The 18,486-nt window shown below is 41.6% G+C and overlaps 1 protein-coding gene across 1 annotated transcript; it reads left to right on the top strand.

The window, feature by feature from the left end:
• Positions 1-3,073: 3,073 nt before the first annotated feature.
• On the top strand, positions 3,074-15,485 carry Sub1 (SUB1 homolog, transcriptional regulator). Its single transcript, XM_028767660.1, has 5 exons — positions 3,074-3,136; positions 5,271-5,343; positions 8,380-8,505; positions 12,999-13,107; positions 15,154-15,485. The coding sequence occupies exons 2-5, from the start codon at positions 5,272-5,274 to the stop codon at positions 15,231-15,233; spliced, it is 387 nt and encodes a 128-aa protein (XP_028623493.1). The 5' UTR covers positions 3,074-3,136; position 5,271; the 3' UTR covers positions 15,234-15,485.
• The last annotated feature ends 3,001 nt before the right edge of the window (positions 15,486-18,486 follow it).

Here is an 18,486-nt window from a genome sequence, read left to right as displayed (position 1 = left end):
AAGCTTTAGGTGTTGGAGAGATGGCCCGGTAGTTAAGAGCACTCATGGTTCTTTCGGAGGACTCAGGTTTAATTTCCAGCAGCCACGTGGTGGCTCATAATTTTTTGAAACCCCAGTTCCAGGGGAATCCAATGATATCTTCTGGCCTGAAGTGGTCTTAAGCTCACAGCAATCCTCCTGCTTCAACTTCCTAAGTGATGGAATACACACATGCACCACCATACTTAGAGATTTTAAGTGTATTAACATTACTTATATAGATGATTTAGGTGGCATTTGAAGTCACATTTTTCAAAGGATTTAAAATATTGAGAGCTAGAGAGATGGTTGAGGGCACAAGCATGTACGTCTTTTGCAGAGGATCTGAGCTTGATCCTTGGCACCAAAATAGGTGGCTAAAACCATTTGTAACTGCAGTACCTAGGGAGCGCTACACCTCGGACCTCATCAGGTATTTCTGATGTTGGTGTTGGTTTGGTGTGTGTGGTGTATGTGTGGGTTTACACACGTGTGTAGGTTTGCTCACTGTGTGTGCATGTGCAGTAGCTGGAGGTTGGTTTGGGACGTCTTCCTCTATTGCTAGTCATCCTGGGGTTTTAAGACAAGGTCTTTTGAAGAACTTGGAACTCTCAATCAGCCAGTGTGATTGGCCATGACACCAGGCACTCTCCTGTCTGCTCCCTGCATTGCTGTCCTCCCCACCCCTGCCCCATGCTAGTGTTTCAGAGGAGAGATGCCACACCCAGCTGGTGGGTGCTGGGAATCCTAACCAAGGGCCTCAGACATACACAGTTAACACTTCACCTACGGAGCCATCTCCCTGGCCCTGTGGGGTTGATTTTCATTATGATTAGATGCTTCACAAAAATATATTTTACAAGTCTACTTGCATTTTTGTCTGCATTTAATTTTTTTTTTAATAAGTCAAGTAGTTCTAAAAAGATTCCGAGAGGGATGCTTGCGCAAGACTGTGACTCAGTCTCCTGTATTGTCTGCCTTTCACTCCCTTAACATATACCATTCCTTCCTTCCTTCCAGCCAGCTCTCTACAGAGGACAGCATTCTGTGAGGGTGGAGTAGACAGGAGACAGGACTGAGGTAACTCCCAGTGGGGGAGGGTGGTTATTTGGTTCTTTCTTTTCTATTTTAGAGACAGGGTTTCTCTGTGTAGCACTGGCTGCCCTGGAGCTCATTTTGTTTACCAGGCTGGCCTCGAACTCACAGAGACCCACCTGTCTCTGCCTCTGCCTCCCAAGTGCTGAGATCAAAGGCGTATGCCACCATTGGCCTAACTTACTCCCTCAGGGTTTTATCTCCCACCCTTACCTTGCCTTCTCTGGTCCCTCTGGTCTGCAGAGCAGCCTCTCTCTGGAGCTGTTCGTCTTCCCTTTGCTCTTCTGTCTCTCTCTGATTCACCTTGACATTCCTTCTCTTTGCTCCCACATTCTGAATCCTAAAGATGTTAACTGCTAAATAATGTTGCCTTAGATTTACAAAATCCAAAATGATGATCTTTGTCACCCCCCCCCCCTTAGTTCTGTCAGTTGCTATAAAACTTAACTTGAGAAAAGATAATTTAGCTGAGATCAGGCTGGCCAGGAGTGAGCCATCTCAGCCTCTACAGTTGCTATAATTATAGTCTCCGTGCTGGGTTACAATTCAATTTCAACCTTTTTATTTTAACTTTTATTGAAGTATACCTTTACACTGTAAAAAAAAAAAAAGCACAAATTGTAAGTGAATATTTTATCTGTATACTATGCGTGACTACAGTCCGGACCAAGATATTTTCGGCACCAGGCAGATGGCTCCATACTGCCCCCAGTGACCTCCCCCAGGGCAACCTATAGCTATGTTTGCTTACGATTAGAGCTTCATAGACAAAGATTCCTCTCTTGTTTTATTTTTCAACAGTGTTGCTCTTGTTGGACACTGCACTCAGTAGGGGTGCACTGGGGCATTTCCTTACCCTTAGTAGGTTGTAATGTGAGTCAGTAAGGGGTTTGAATCACTTAACTTTTGTAGCTGTTAAAGGTGTGAAGAAAATGGTCATTTCAGCTCTTGGAACTGTTAGGATGATCAATATCTGTAAAACACCTTATGTAAATCTTCATGATAAGCAGAACTCTGTTTATTGTTGGCTACAGTAGGAAAGCATAAAATACATATCTTAAGCCACCTGCTTGTGGGTATTTGTGCTGGTGGAGTGGATTTCCTCTGCTAGACACTGTATCCCTGTGTAGACAAAGAGATGGAGATTCAGTGTGGCTCCCGGTTTCCATCTAGCTCCTGTATTCTAGGCTGGTGGTGAGGCAGAACTCCCAAGTCCATGGTAACCTGCAGAGGAGAAAGCTGCAGAGAGGGAACACAGAAGGGGCCAGGGGAAAATGTAGTCCCGAAGGACACACCCTGACCTCCAACGGGCTCTACTTCTTTTCACCACGTCGTAATAATGCCGTCATATTATGACTATATCAGGGCATTAATTCACTGGTTAAGGCAGAGCCCTCAGGATCCAGTCTCTTCTGAAAAGGTCATCAGCTGACAACCAGATCCCCAATAAATGAGCCCACAGGGGGGTTTTATATTCAAACAACAATTACTTTGCATCCCCAGAACTTCATTTTAAGAATAAAGGTTTCGTGGCTAAGATTTCTTTGACTTTCTGAATTAAATAGTGCGCCTCCCTGACTTGCTTCCTTTGGATTTTAGCAGCATGAGTCAGATATTAAAGGTGGAACAGGAAAATCATCTGTGGGCACATGGGTCAGCATATTGTTCTTTCTCAGTATAGCCCGGTCATCCTAGCACAGCATTTACATAGCAAGCGCAAAGCTCCGTGGTTGTCATTTACGTTTCATTTTCACCTCAATCTCTTTCAGGTCAGGCCCAGGCGGTGTGGCATCTCACCGTGGCGCCATCTCTCTTTTAAGAGCATCCATTTCAGGATCTGTGGCGGTCCCTTTAAGGCCCTGGAAAGGGCCGGCTGTCGGTTGGGCGGCGAGGCCACGCCCCTTCACGTGGTCCTTCGTGCCATTGGGCGGAGCCAGCGCCTCTAAGTTGGCGTCACTTCCGGCTCTCTGTCAGTCCGGAGCCAGCGAGCGAGGTAGAGGCTGTTGGACGGCAGGAGCGGAGCGTGAGTGCGCGGGACCCCAGGCCCATTCCTCTAGGCTGCGGCCAGGCCGACCCCAGGCCGCCGCGGCCCTTTCGGTCTCCTCGCCCGCCACGGCTGGGAGATATGGCAGCTCTGAAGGGCCTCCGCTCTTGCCCGCGTCCCCGCGGGCCTCTTGTGGTGGCCGCTCCGGGAGCCGAGCGGAGCCGAGGCGGTGGGCGCGTGCGGGCGGGCGGGCGAGCGGGTAGCAAGCGGCGGGTGATGGCCGCGCGCCCCTCGGGCTATGTGGCGGGGCTCCGGGCGGAGGCGCTCGCGGTCTACCTTGAGGCTGCGCTTGCCCACCCCTACCCGGTGCTCTGGGAAGCCCCCCGGGGACGCTGGCCCCGCTGGGTCGAGGGCCGGGGGGCGCGCCTCGGCAAACATGGCTGGGCTCCGGGGCGAGGATAAAATGGCGCTGGCGCAAGGCCCTCCTCTCCCGCACGCTCTCGGCGCCCCACGCCCCCTTCCTGAGACCGGTCAGAGCCCCAGCCCTGGCCTCGGGGCTTTTTGGAACTTCCTGGCCGCGACCCCCACGGCGCCCCGCGCCTTCTCGCCCACGAGTGCCTTGCACTCTGGGATGTTTTCACTACTCCTCCGCCACGCGAGTCACGGATGGACCAGTATAAACTCGAAGGTCACCCCGTTAGTTACCTTTCGCTCGAATTACGAAGACCCCGGGTCCTAAAGAAACCACCCCCGTAAAGCCTCATTAAAGTTAAAAGTCCCAAGTATAGGGAACGGGCTGGCTTTAGTTACCATTAACATTGTTTTCTTATTGGGTAGATTTAGGTTAGATAATGACGTGGTTCTTTGGAAGTAATTTTAGTTCCCTAGACAGCTTTTCGTAACGGGAGATAGATATGGCTGGCTGTTTGCAAGGGAAAGATTTGTCTATGTGCAATTAGTTCTCTTTCAAAAACAGGTTTTGTGTAGTTCCGTGAACAGCTAGCTTGGGAAACTTGATTTTGGAGGTCAGGTTGTGAAATGGAGCAGTAAGAGGAAAGGCGAATGGAACTGGGTAGGAGCCTTGCTGCTCCTTCCTGTGTTTATTACCCTTAACCTACTGACCAGTTGTGTATGTATGGTCGTGGTCAGGCTTTGGATAGCCCACTCTTGCCTTGACCTCCTATTTTGAACATTGCCAACAATGCCAGTTTGATCTGTAGAGAGCTGGGTTATAATTTTTTTTTGATGTAGGAGGTAGGGATTGGCGTATTTTTCTTTCGCATTTACAGAATCTGTTGTGTTTATTAGGACCTTTAAGCCACGCATTAAGTTTATTTAAATGGAGACAGCAGAAGATAGTTTGGTAAATAGCTTTTGCCACCTGGTTTCACCACTTGATTTAAGTATCTTGAAAAGTAGCTAGGGCCTGCCTAAGGATTCCTTGAAGCGTGGGTTAGACTGAGTAGACTGCCCTTATTTTATGCACTAAATAAACAGCAAGGTATGGGCTCTGTGCTTGTCTGGTGAGTTTTGCCTTGAACGTGAAACCTTCACATTTTATATATTTCTCTAAGTAGAAGATCAGTACAAAATTCTTGTGAATCGTGTATAACATTGTGAACTCTGATGGTTGCCTGTTTTGATCATGTGGCCCACAAAGTAAAAACTAGTATATACAAAGCATCTAAAAGATGATTTATAAGGGCAAAATTAATTGGGTATCACACTTACATAGGCAAGCTGTTTATGTTGGAGCTGGCCCTCTAATCTTAGTGTGAGTGGAATTATGTACATTTCTTTTGATTTTAAAGTAATTATTCTCAGCTGCTTTCTTGTAGTCTACCGACAAACTTTATAACCCCTCTAAAATCAGTTGTTAAAAAGACCCATTGACTTTGAGAAGATGAAGGAATGTTCACATGGCTTTTATTTCTTTGTCCTGACTGGGTTCAGAATATACCTGGCTGTGCTTGGTATTTGCAATTTAGACATGTATTCAGTGTAACAACTTCATATCCACAAAAAGGCAGAATGAGTCCTTTCCAGGACTCATAAAAATAACTTCCGTTATTTTGTTTTTTGTTTTGTTTTGTTTTGTTTTTTGACTGGAAGAGCTAAGATGAAGGTACCAAAACACCTTGTAAATTATTCATGTGCTGTCTTTTTCTTTCAGAATGCCTAAATCAAAGGAACTTGTTTCTTCAAGCTCTTCAGGCAGTGATTCTGACAGCGAAGTTGAAAAAAAGGTGACTTTTCCTGTACCAAGTTCTTTTATAGTATAAAATGTATGGTGCATTAATTGTTCTATAATGCCAACATTCAGGTTTGAAGGGAAAGGCCTGTCAGTCTTTTTAAATAGGTTTTGCTGTGCCTCCTAGACTTCTCCAGCCACCCCAGATTTCCCTGAGGGCTGGAGTGGTATTAACCAGTGTTAGGCTCAGAATGTAAGAGAGAATCTGCAAGGGTATTTTTGTAAAGAAAAATGACAAGTGGATTCCTTGAGTAGAATATTAGATTCTAGACTCATTTGCAGGCCTTGCATCAGATGTAAGAGGTCTTTGTGTTGTGCTTGGAGTTCACTGACAGCCCAGTGCATCCTAGGCAGGTACTCGGTAGGTCTCTAGCCCTCCTTTTGCTTTTTATCTGTGACAGGGTCTCAGTAAGTTGTTGGGCTGACCTTGGACTTCTGTCCTTAGGCCTTAGCCTCATGAGTTGAGACCCAGCTCAGACTAAACAAGTGCTCCGTTGAGCATACCAAGAGTCAACAGAAACACTTTCTTAGACTCTGGAGCACTAGAATTCTAATTAGGCCAAAGACATTACTTACCATTGTTTAGAAATCTATGTCATTCAAAAATCCTATTAATGTAACCTGCTGTGGTGGCTCAGCTGAGTTTGCCCTCTCTGGTCTTCCACTTGGTAGAGAAGAGACCCCGTTCTACCAAGTTTGCCCTGTAACCTCATGTACCCACATACAGGCATCACAAGTACAACAAACGCAAAATGACAGTAATACAATTTCCAAAACTGCCTAACCGATAGGTAGTAAGTTGGTATTGGGCTGCATGAAGTTTTGAATGAAAACATTAATGTTGACAGGTTTCTCAGTCATTGCTCCTCTTTGCCCAGATTACTGAATTTTAGTCTTAGTACATTTTATGTTTAAAAGTTACTTGCTTTTAGTAAATAAAGTCATTCACCACAGCAAATACAAAATTACCCATTTTGTCAGGATAAGTTTTTCTTGTGTTAGATGTTTTGTTAACTTCATTCCACTCAGTTGATCACAGCAGTGAAGGGTGACGGAGCAGTTCGCCTTGTGGTCAAGACTTCCTCCCACACAGCTGTATCTTAATAGAAATTTATATCTGAATAGACATTCTTATCCTAGAAATTGGACACATTGTATTCACCCTTACTTGTTTACTTGCTTTGTTGAAAATAAGTAATTAGTGCACGGGTGGTTTAAAAGCAGCAGGTGAGTTTCATAGTTCAGTTGTTAGAGTGCTGACCTACCACTCAGGAAGTCCCAGGTTTGATCCCCCAGCACTGGAGATGGAAGCAGGAGGGTCAGAAGTTCAAGGTCACCTGGGATACTGGGGACTCTTTTATTTATTTAAAACAACAACCCCCTTCTTTTTTAAAAATTATTGTTAATAAAGTTTTTGTTATTGTTTAGGTTTTGTGTTTTTGCCTCTGTACTACCTAAGGGAGCTCTATAGGAAAATTTAGTAAAGTTGAAACCTATAAATGTAAAGATAGACTGTAGTATCATTTATAATTTTGAAATAAGGCTTCAAACATTATACATAGCTATAATTGAAGTCTTTTTAGAACTTGTATCAGTATAGCCTCTAAGAGTGTGTATATAACTGATATGGAAGTTATTTGCTGGTCGTGTACCAGTCTAGAGGATTGCCTTCTTGCTGAGCTGATTTTATAAGCTTGTCTCACATAGTACAATTAATCCTGTAGACGTTTACATTAAATACATCCATAGTTTTCATTTCATAGCATATTTTTATCCTAGCCGCAACAAATTTTTAATATAAGTTTAGTAATAATAAACTAGTTTGTGCTTGTCCACTAAGAAGGAACATGCCTGCCCTCTACTGTTCTGGCTGCGAACTTAATGTGGGTTTTTAAAAATTCTTACTTTTTTTTTACGCTTTTAGCTCATTTTGAGAATGAGTCTATATAAAAATCTTTTATACTAGTGCTGCTTTTAAAATGTGAGGTTGAGGGTCTAAACCACCAGCCTGGGAGCACTTAGGGAGGGTCCATGGCTTCAGCTGTATGCGTAAGAGCGGAGGGCCCTGCTGGGCATAGGTGGAAGAAGAGAACCTTGACCTCATGAAGGCTGGACGCCCCAGGGGGTGGGAATTTAAGGGTGGGGAGGTGGGAGTGGGGGGGTAGGTAGGGGTTACATCCGCAGAGAAGAAGGAGGAGGGGTGAGGGGATGGGGGTTCCTGGGTGGGTGGGGGATGGAGTGAGGGGACAACATATGAAATGTAAATAAAGTATCCAATAAAAAAAATGTAATGTAAAGAAAAAAATAAATAAAATGTGAGGTTGAGTGCTAGTCTTATACTGTCTCTTTTCAGTATTCTTAGTGCTGAAGAAGGTTTTTGAGTTGTTGATTTTCAGTGCCTGGCATAAAATAATAACTTCCTATACCTAGGTATACCCACCTCCACTTCCCCCCCTAAGATAGAGTTTCATTGTGTAGCCCTGACTGACCCAGAGCTTACTATGTAATAGTCCAGGCTGGAAGCATACATTCTTGAAAACAGTACAGATTCCTTTTGGAATAGACAAGGAATTAGTATTCATGTTTCAGTCATAAATACATTGGTTTTGTTTTTTTTTCTTCGCTATCTTTAGCTTTCCTGCCTCAACCTTGGTCAGAGTTACAGGATATACTAGTATACTTTTTTTTTTTTAAGAAGATAAAAAATAAGAGGAAAGCTTTTGGTAGATTTGTGGTTTTCAAAAGTTTAAACAGAGGTTATAGGCTGCTTCTCTTTCTCCTTCCAGAGAGTAGTGTATGGTTTCTAGTCCACAAGATCACTGTTTTAATATCTGAGGGATCTTTGGGGATTTTGAGAATAGAGTGTAAAAACACTATCATTAGTTATATAAAGACTAGAGTCATAGTTAAAAATTTTTAATGTATATATATATTTTTCTTTTAATAAGTAAAAAAATTTGATGAACTCTTTAATGAAGTGTATTGAACTTCATGTTTATGTATTTTTGCCATTTTTTTTTTCTTTTTTAAGTTGAAGAGGAAAAAGCAAGTTGTTCCAGAGAAACCTGTGAAGAAGCAGAAGCCTGGTGAGACTTCTAGAGCTCTGGCCTCCTCCAAGCAGAGCAGCAGCAGCAGCAGAGATGATAACATGTTCCAGGTAAAGTCGGTGGCATTCAGTCCAGTGGGACAGATCCTCGATCTGTCTGATAGCCCACACAGTCCCAGTGTTGTAATCCTCTTGATCAGTGTTTAGTAACAGTCCAGTAGGAAGTGAAGGTAATGTGTTCAGTTCTGGGCTATTGGTAAAGTCCAGAAGTCAAGTTGTACTATATTTATTTAGATGATACAAATCTAAAGGTTACAGAAAGCCAAAAAAAGATTTCAAACTGTATATTTGGGAAGCAGATTTGAGTAAGAAGGTTGAGTATTTGACTGGAAAGTGTAAATTTGATAGTATTTGAAAGAAATGGCCTAACTTAGGCTTCATATGAAACAGAAGTCTGGGGACAGTAGTGTATGTATAAGGTGCTGGGGTAGCATGTTTAGGCCTGGAGTCTGAGCTTAAGCACTGGAGAAGGAAAAGGGCAGTGGGTAGAATAGATAGAGTGAGATGTGAAACCCAGGGAGGGCTGCTTGGCATCTTGACTTTCTTATGAGTTTGTAGCAACTCGGTTTATGCTTCACTGCAAACACTGATCTGTGAGAAGAGGCATTGTGAGTAAATGATGCTGTGAGATAGAGGAGGCAATTACAGACTTCCATTTGTATTGATAAGGAAGAAAGAAATAGTGATGGTTACAAAGACGGTGAGATAGACCTGAAAGTGAATGTGGCCACCAAGGACAGTCCCCTGTAGCGCCTGGGGTCTTGGCTGGGACTTACTCTTGTTGGATTTCACATATTCTCTACTAAATAGCCAACCACCAAAGAGAGGAGGCAGTGACAGCTTGTGAAAGATTTTCAAATGGATGATGAGAGAAGAAAGGATGTAAGTTGATAAAGTGGTGAAAGAAAACTAAAAGTAGTGGAAGAAAGAAATAGACAAAATGTAGATTAATTATTTAGTTACAAGTTTTCAATTTTTTGGTTTCAGTATAATTTCGGGGCAAAGGTTAGTTTGATAGAGAATATAACTGAAGGGTATGTGATGAGAAATTTAAAAGAATGCTATTATTGATTCAAATGGTTAATAAATTGGATGTTTACTGTGCTCATTATTTCATTCAAGCTTTGCCAGGTTTAGTAATCCATGTGGAATGTGATCGGTAACCTTGTGTAATTTAAGGGGACTGTGATTACACACGCATAGTAAAGATTACAATAAGTCCTGAGAAGTAGTGACAGATTGAGAAAGTAGGTGTGAGAATCTCGTTATTGAAAAGAAGTGGCACCTAAATCTTAAAATATAAAGGTTAAGCCAGCTGTGCAAAGTGTGTGGACAAAGGAAGCATTCTCCAGAGCAGGAAATGGAGTTAATATCTTGAAGTGGGAAGAAGCTTGCATTGTTTATGAATTACAGAGCCTTTGTGGTTGAAGCCTGGGAAGTCTTGCTGAGTGTCAGAAGTCTGAAGATCTTTCAGGGCCATTTGACAACAAGAAACTTTTGGGGCAGGATAAGTGTGAAATTGGCTAGAGTAATTACTTAATGTTTGTACCGAAGTGCTGTGGAATATCCAGTTTCATAACTGTCTCTTGGCTTTTCTTTCCTCATTCGTGCTGTGTGCTTTCCTTTTTACTTGTAGAGTAATGACACCTCTGGCCTGGTCGGGGGACGGGGGAGAGTCTGAGATGAGGGTTTTGTTTTGTTTTGTTTCCTTCTTTTTTTATAGCCCTGGCTGACTTGTAAGTATCTATATAGAACAGTCTAGATTTGAGTTTTTAGCAATCCTCAAGTGCAGAGGTTGCAGACATGTATTACCATGGCCTTTAAAGGTTCTGTTTTGTTAGAGATTTTTGAGAAATGGGGTTTATTTTTAGAGGATGATTTTCTCACTATGAAAAAAAAAGCTTTGACTCTTTTTTTGTTTGGCTTCTTGAGACAAGATTTCTTTGTGTAGCCCTGGCTGCCCTAGAACTAGCTCTGTAGTCTACAGAACAGAGCTAGTTCTAGACTTGCAGAGACCCACCTGTAGTGAACATCTACAATTCTGCTTGCTGTGAAGACTTTGTCTTAGCGTTCTACTGCTATGAAGATACCATAACATCAGCAACTCTTCGAAAAACATTCAATTGAAGCTGGCTTACAGTTTAGTGGTTTAGTCCCTTGTTACCATGGCAAGAAGCATGGCAACAAGTAGGCAAATGTCTTGCTGAGAGCAGTTGAATTCTACATCTGAATCCACGGTGGGCTGGTACAGAGACACTTAGTGTGACTTGAGCTTCTGAAACCTCAGAGTTCACTGTTAGTGACACACTTCCTCCAACAAGGCTGCACCTACTCTGACAAGGCCTTGTGCCCTAGTCCTTTAAAATAATGCCACTCCTTAAGAGGCCATTTTCGTTCAGATTACCACAACTGTCCTTCCTTTGAATACTTTGGATCTTTCCCAAGTAGCTTGGTGAGTTTATTAAATGTATGTCTTATTTTTGGACTGCATTCTTAACTCTTGACCTATGTCTGTCTTGTTTAGTACCACACTGTCCTTACACTGTCTAGAAAGTGGGGACACTCAAAAAACACATAGCTTGTGTTAAGCCACCAGTATAAATAAGTTTGTTTTTTGTTTTTGTTTTTTTAAAGACAGGGTCAGTATGTAGGCATGTCTCTTAGCTATGGTTTTTGTTGCTGTGAAAAGGCACTATGATCATGGCAACTCTATATATAAAGGAAAAATTTTAATTGGGCCTGGCTTATTGTTTCAGAGGTTTAGTCCATTATCAACATGGTAGTGTGCAGGGAAGACATGGTGCTGGAGGAGGAGCTTAAGAGTTCTGTATCTTAATCAGAAGGCAGCCAAAGCTACTCTGAGCCTCATTGGGTGTAGCTTGAGTATGAGACCTCAAAGCCCACCCCCACCAGTGTGTACAGGGTTGCAGGGTATTTGATCACATTGTGAACCCTGAGGTTGTGTTATTTACTGGAAATACCTGTTTCTAGTTGTGTGGCTTAGCCTTAGCACATACTTTTAGTCAAAGCACTTTCTGCTTGAATATTGCAAACAGGATTAAATACAGTGAGCCATAGGTCGAGGCAGAGAAGCGACTGCTGACAAGAAGTGAGCATAGGGATCATTAAAGAGCCATAGAGAGTAAGAGGGAGTCAGGAGGACAGAGAGATGAATAGGAAGTAGAAGGGAGGGACATTGATTTGAAGGAGTTTGTTTGAGATGATGTGAGAGAGAGGGTATTCCTGGTGGGACTTTGCCTAAGGAGGAACGTTGGCTGGGTGCTGTCTCTGCCTCTCTGAGCTAGCAGTTTTCCACCCCAGCATCTGGCTCCCAAGACTTCATTCATAAAATCAAAGATTGTGATTGTGATTTTGTTTAACAGTACACACTTCCTCCAATAAGGTCATACTGACTTTAACAAGGCCATACTTCCCAATAGTCCCAGTCCTGTGGGCCAACCATTCAAGCTCATAAAATTTGGTGGCTGTTCTTGTTAACCAGCACACCCTGGATAGCCTGGAACTTGTTATGTGTAAACAAGCAAACCTTGAACACAGCTGCCTGCCTCTGCCTCCTGAGGTGTTTTACGTTTTGATTGCTCTGAGTTTACTGCATCAGGTTGTAGGCATCTCATTTAGGTTGAATCAGATAGTACTGCTATTATTCCATGAGTAGCTTATTTCACTTAGCACAGTGCTGTAGCATAGACAGGATCGCCTACATAAAGGCTGAATAGTGTTCCATTGCATGTGTAAGCCACATTCTATTTGTGTCCTCATCTAAGGATAGACTTTTGTTTTTTTCTACTTAGCTATTATGAATAGTGCAATGTATGATCTCTTGGGAGACCCTACTGCTAGTTTTGGATGTTCAGTTATGTGCCACCTCAAGTGTCAGTCAATTGAATATATACAAATACAGTGAGGATATTATAGAATTGATACCATGTTTTGTAAATTGTCTTACTAAGTACATTCTTATGTTTACACAGGAGAGTCTTCTGAATATGCATTTCTCAGAATACCTGGTCTGTTAATTATATATCTTATTCCCAAAGTGGGATTATTGGGACATGTTATATTTCTATTTTTGTCAAAGGATATCCATTCTATTTACTTTGTAATTTTATTAATATTCATAGATTTTAAAGTGAGGGCGAAGAAAGATAGATAGCTCAGTAAGCAGAAATGCTTGTACAAATATGAGGACCTTAGCTTTAGTGCTCAGCACCTACCTTAGGTAGTTGGATTTGGCTGCAGATGGCTATAATCCCAGCACTGAGGGGCAGAAATGACAGATCCTGAGTACTCTGTGGCCTACGAATTTAACAGTGAGCTTCTAGTTCAGTGAGAGATCTTCTCAAGGCAAGGCAGAGACTGATAAAGACACCTGAAGTCATTCTCTGGACATGATATGTGGACATATGCATGCACATACCCCCCCTTTTCCCCCACCGTTGAATACTTATTCCAGGATTATAAGTGCAAGTTGTGACTATAAATTCAAAACCTCTTTATGCATCTTATTTCTCCCTCTTTGCTAGATTGGAAAGATGAGATATGTCAGTGTTCGGGACTTTAAAGGAAAAATTCTAATTGATATTAGAGAATATTGGATGGACTCAGAAGGTGAAATGAAACCAGGGAGAAAAGGTGAGGCTTTGTTTCTTCAGTTTGATGTTAATGTTGATTGAATACTTACTTTAAATTGTTACTGGTATACAGGTTTAGGATTCATCTTAGGATTGGTTGATCCTTTTATAATCAATTTGTAATGAAACCTAGGAAACAGCATCCTAATGTCACGTTGAATTGATCACTAACTTTAACTTCATTTTTATCAGTTCTGAGGCAGATTAGGCACTTGGGAAACTGTAAAATGAGAAACAGAACTCTGGGTTTAGTGATTGCTTTGGACTCAGCTCCCGCAGGATCTTTAATACAGAGTCCTTAAAGGTCTCTGTCCTCTTAGTGTTGGTGCTTCACCCAGTTCCAGGCCTCAGCGTGGGTCCCAGTCAGGACATGGAAAGATGAGTGCTGGGGCTCGCCTTGGTGTCACTGAGGCCTCAGAGGTGGGTGGGCCACCCATATTCAGGGTGGGTCTTCCTTCAGCAGTTTAACCTGTCTGCAAACACCCTACTCGACACTCACAGAGGTGTGTTCATGATGGTTCTAAATTCATCAGGTTGATGGTCAAGATGAACTGTTAACTTGTCACTTATGCTCCAGGGAGCAACACTAATGAGACCCATAGACAAAGGCATGCACAGTAGGAGGAGGACTGGCTGGGAAGAGGCAGGTGATGGACAGGAGTGGGAAACGGTGCTAGAGAGGGGAGTGGAGAGTGGAATACATCATATACATGATATGTCATGATGAAACTGTTGTACATGGTTATGCTAATGCACTTTTTAAAAAGATTAGCCTACACTACCTAATTTATGTAGTCCTGTGCTCTAGGTTGATTTAGTTGATGAAAATGCTTTCTTGGGCCAGTAACGTATGGCGCCTCAGCAGGTAAGCCTGCTGTATGGTCCACAGGACCCATGAGGTTGAAGGAGAGAATGGTTATTACCTACACTGTTGTAAACACTGTGGCACAGGGGCCCTGTGTGGACGTGTGTGTGTGCACCCATTCAGTGAATTAATGTGTCAGACTTTTAATAAAATGAAAAAAATGACTCCTTCTAGTACTATTCTGTCCACTGTTACAGGTGACACTACTTTCATGCAGTTCTCAAGTTTGTCTTAGAAGCTTCCTTTTTTATCATTACTGATTATTTCTGAGTTTTCATTTAGGATTTTCCCCAGTGGCTGGTCTAGATTATGTTCTCGCAGATGTTTTCTGAAGGAGTTCAGTTAGCCTTAAAGGCATCCTTCCCTCAAAGACTTGCTGCCTGTTGCATTCTCCTTTGCTGTTTCATGGTCTCTCAGCAGTTTTCTGAAAAATACATTGTTTGCTTGTATCGGATGTTAGGCTAAGGTTTCATATTACCTGATTTAATGTTATAACCACCCTTTGAGTGTAAGTCTCACTCACTGATTAAGAAACTGAGGCTAGAAAATGCAGCTAGTGATGGTGAAGCCGAGTGTTGCTCTCGATAGCATGATTCCAGAGTGACTGGTACCTGTCTCTGAGTTGTGCGTTGGTTCTACCATGCCCCCTTTGAGTCACTCTGAGGAGTGATCCGAAGTGGAATGGATGCTTATGGGAGAACTCAGCACAGAGCTGAACACCTTGAAATTTGGTGGAAATATGGAACAAATGTTGGAAAAGACATGATGTAAAACTGCCAACGTCTTATGCCAAATCTGGGTCCTTTTAGACTGCCATATTTGTGGAATATCTTCAGATTATTATTAGTTCTTATTGGTCAAAATAAGCATTATGTAGATGCACTGTTGGAAGTTAAACTGGATATAAAATTGAACCTGTGACTAACAAATGTAAGATTTTAATATCAATATAGAACTCTCACAAACCTTCAGTATTCTATAGTATTGTGCCATTCAATGCGGCTGGTGAAGTAGCTCTGTAGTAAATAGAGCGTGTATGTGACATGCCTGAAGCCTGGGTTCTGTCCTCCACACTAAAAATCCACATATAAGCAAAATGACAATTTTGATACAAATATTTGGACATATCAAAATCCCCCAAAAGGCTTGATTTTCACCTTGTGTTTCTTAAACCTTGTTTAGGTATTTCTTTAAACATGGAACAGTGGAGCCAGCTGAAGGAACAGATCTCTGACATAGATGACGCAGTAAGAAAGCTGTAAAGTCTGAGCCATACCAACCCTGTACTGTTGCAGTTGTTTTAATCTGTCTTTTTACATTGGCTTTTGTTTTCTAAATGTTGTTTTCCAAGCTGTTGTATATTTGGATTGCAGAACAGTTTGTAAGACAAATACTTTTTTTTTAATGTGCATTATTAAAATGTTCTAAGTGAAGCTAATTGTCAACTTTATTAAAGAGGATTGCTTTGTGCCCCCTACCTAGTGTAAAATAAAGTCAGATCATTACAAACTTAACTGTGGTAGCCTTTTTTGATCAGAAAAACCCTAGTTACTGTTTAAGACCAAAAGAACAACCTTTGTAGGTACATTGTTGAGTCAGCTTACATTCAGAAGGATTTGTATTGCATTGAGCCTCTTAGATTGCTTTGTGAAATGTATTCTCAGTCTCTTTTTCCAACCAGAGTTGCTGAATTTCCTCCCTAGGACTTCTCCCTACCATAATACTTTACCTTTTCTTCAGTTCTCCTAGTGTTCTAGTTTTACATGACTCTACTCAAATATTATGCTGATTCGGAAAGTCAAACTGTCGATGTTGTTGCCTCCTAAGTCTACTTTGTTAGTTATTAGCAGATATCTGTTTGATAACATGGCTTGAATGAGAACTCCAAGCAAGTGTGTCATTATCCATAGTGCTCTGTGTAGATGTCATTTAGCCTGCAGAACATAGTGACTTTGATGTCTGATGAGCTGTCACTCAGTAAACATTTTGTGCTGTGATGATGGTTATAAAGTCAGGTATTAAACTAGATTAGACTTGTAAAAATTGTGAAACTTACTGGCCTACTATTATATTCTAATAATGCGTGTGTATTCTATGTAGTCAGACATGTCACTGAGCTTTACTGTCATGGTAGGTTATGTGGCCAGTTTTTAGAGTTGGCTGTTTTATAGTTAATCTGGACAAGAGACTTCCAGACTGGATGTTAACTACGTTTGATAGACATTTTCATTGGTTTTCATCTTAACCACGATGATTAAGTAAACAGACAGGCACGTTTCAGGGCTGTTGCCCCAATGAAAAGGGCATAGTGTTCTGAGAGAAAGTGTTTGCAAAGGACAGTCACCACACTGAAGGGGGCTAGCCTGTGATGAGAAAAGAGCTTTCTTCAAACTAAATGTTGTGTGCATGATATGTCGGTGACAACAGTAAGATGGGTCTAGGTAGAATAATAACTAACAAGGACGATCTACAGTCGTGACAAACGCTGCCACTCAGGGCTGCTGTATCAGAATTGCACTGTCTTATTCACAGGCTTGATAAAAACAATCTGCCAGGCTTCATATGGTTAACTTGTCCTCCCTACTTTTTAGTGTGTTACTCCAAATTTATATATATATATATAAATCAATCATAGCTCATTTTTGAGGGATGCTCCCCTTATAATGTGTTGTATTTCATTGATTAATTAGTTTCATAAAGTATTCCTTATTTACCATTTAAAGAAAGGATAGTTAGAACATAAAACTTAGGTTTGGTGTAGATGAGGAGAGAATTACAGGTAAATTTCCTTAGGCCGTGAATTCAGAGGGCCTATGTACATTTCAGCTGTCTACTTTATAGAGATCTGCAGAGATCTGTCATCCGATACCTAGGCGTTGCTAGCTGCTTAGCATACTAAAATCTCCACATGGAAAGCTTTCTCTGGCATAATTCATTAGGTTGATAGCTAAATTCATTCACTAATGTTATACCAGAGTTGTTATTCTTTTTCTTTGTTGAAAAGAATGATTTTCAGACTGAAAAAGGGTACAGTCCTTCTATTTTGTGTCCAAATGCCTTTCTCCTTTGTGTCTTAGTTTCTTTCTGTTGCTCTGATAAAGTGTCCTGCCAAGAGCAGCTTAAGGGAGAAAGGATTTATTCCGACTCACAGGTCCAGTTTACAGTCCGATGTTGAAAAGAGCCACAGTGGCAGGAACTCCAGACATCTGGACACATGGCTCCATAGCCAGGAAGCTGAGAGCAGTGATTGCATGCTCAGTTCCCTCTCCTTTTCATTTAACCTGACTTTGCCTGCGAGCTGGTGATGTCCCACAGTAGGCAAGATAATTCTCCAGACATGCCTAGAGGCCTGTCTTTGAGGTGGTTCTAGATTCTGCTGAGTCAATAACACTAACCACCATGGTAAGTTTTCTCCCAGAAAGAAGGCTTGACATTTTGAGGCGTAAGTATCTTGTTTTGTAATGCTAAAATAATTAAATCTGCTCTCAGGTTTTGCCCTTTAACAGCTCTGTAGCAAGGCTCCCAAATGGATTTTCCTCTTTAGAGTAAAAGCAACCTCTGGCCAATTTCTACAATCACTGAAAAAGAAAAACTCTTTATTTTTTTTTGTTTTGCTTCGCAAATGCCTAAAAATTTGGGAAATACCTCATTACCTAGTCAAGATGCTGTGATAACCAGTCTATCCTGTGTCGTATCTTGGAGTCAGCAACCTAGGGAAAACCGTGGAGGAACATGCATCCTGGCCTGGCTGCAAAGGGAGGAAGGGATTGAACGTTTATGTAAGTGTTCCTGACAGGAATGTTAGCACAGTACTTGCCATAAAGCTTGAAAGTCTTAAGAACTGTTGAGTTATATTTAGGTATCTTTTCTGGATTTCTTTGTGGTTCACTTTTTATGGAAATTAATGTAGTGAAACACTAAAGTTTTTTTTCTTAAGGCATTTTTTCCAGATAAACTGTAGTGTAAACATGCATATAGTGAGACATCTGTAATTGTGTAACTGTAAAATGCCTGTATGCTTTGTTGAGTACATCTTCCATGGAGGTATCATTGAACTTATTACTCCACCTGTGAATAATCTAAATGTTGAAATAAAAACAAGAAATGCACCCTTTGTGTTATATCCCATTTTCACACACCTGAAGATGGAGTACCTTTATCTGTTGTAAATTACATTTTTCTGTGAATGTTCTAGAATCTGTACTAGCTTTAGAGTGTTAAATCTGAAGGCTTCAGGGACTTGGTGTGGGATTACTTTTTCCATCCACTTGTGCCAAATGGGAAAAAAATTGCAAAAGCCAAGGAGTACACAGCATCAAGTTTTTCATCATGAAAATGCTTTGCAGTTTGATGCTTTGGTATGTGTCTTAGTCATTGTTCTATTGCTGTGAAGAAATACCATGACCAAGTCAACTTTTATAAAAGAAGGCATTTAATGGGGCTTGTTTACAGTTTGAGAGAGATAGTCCATCATCTTCACGGCAGGGACCATGGTAGCACACGGCAGACATGGTG

The sequence above is a fragment of the Grammomys surdaster genome, unplaced genomic scaffold (genome assembly GCF_004785775.1).
Source record: "Grammomys surdaster isolate TR1022 unplaced genomic scaffold, NIH_TR_1.0 174, whole genome shotgun sequence".
In the NCBI taxonomy this organism is placed as follows: domain Eukaryota; kingdom Metazoa; phylum Chordata; class Mammalia; order Rodentia; family Muridae; genus Grammomys; species Grammomys surdaster.
The sequence above is the reverse complement of the archived record's forward strand: the minus strand, read 5'-3'. Positions and strand labels throughout refer to the sequence as shown.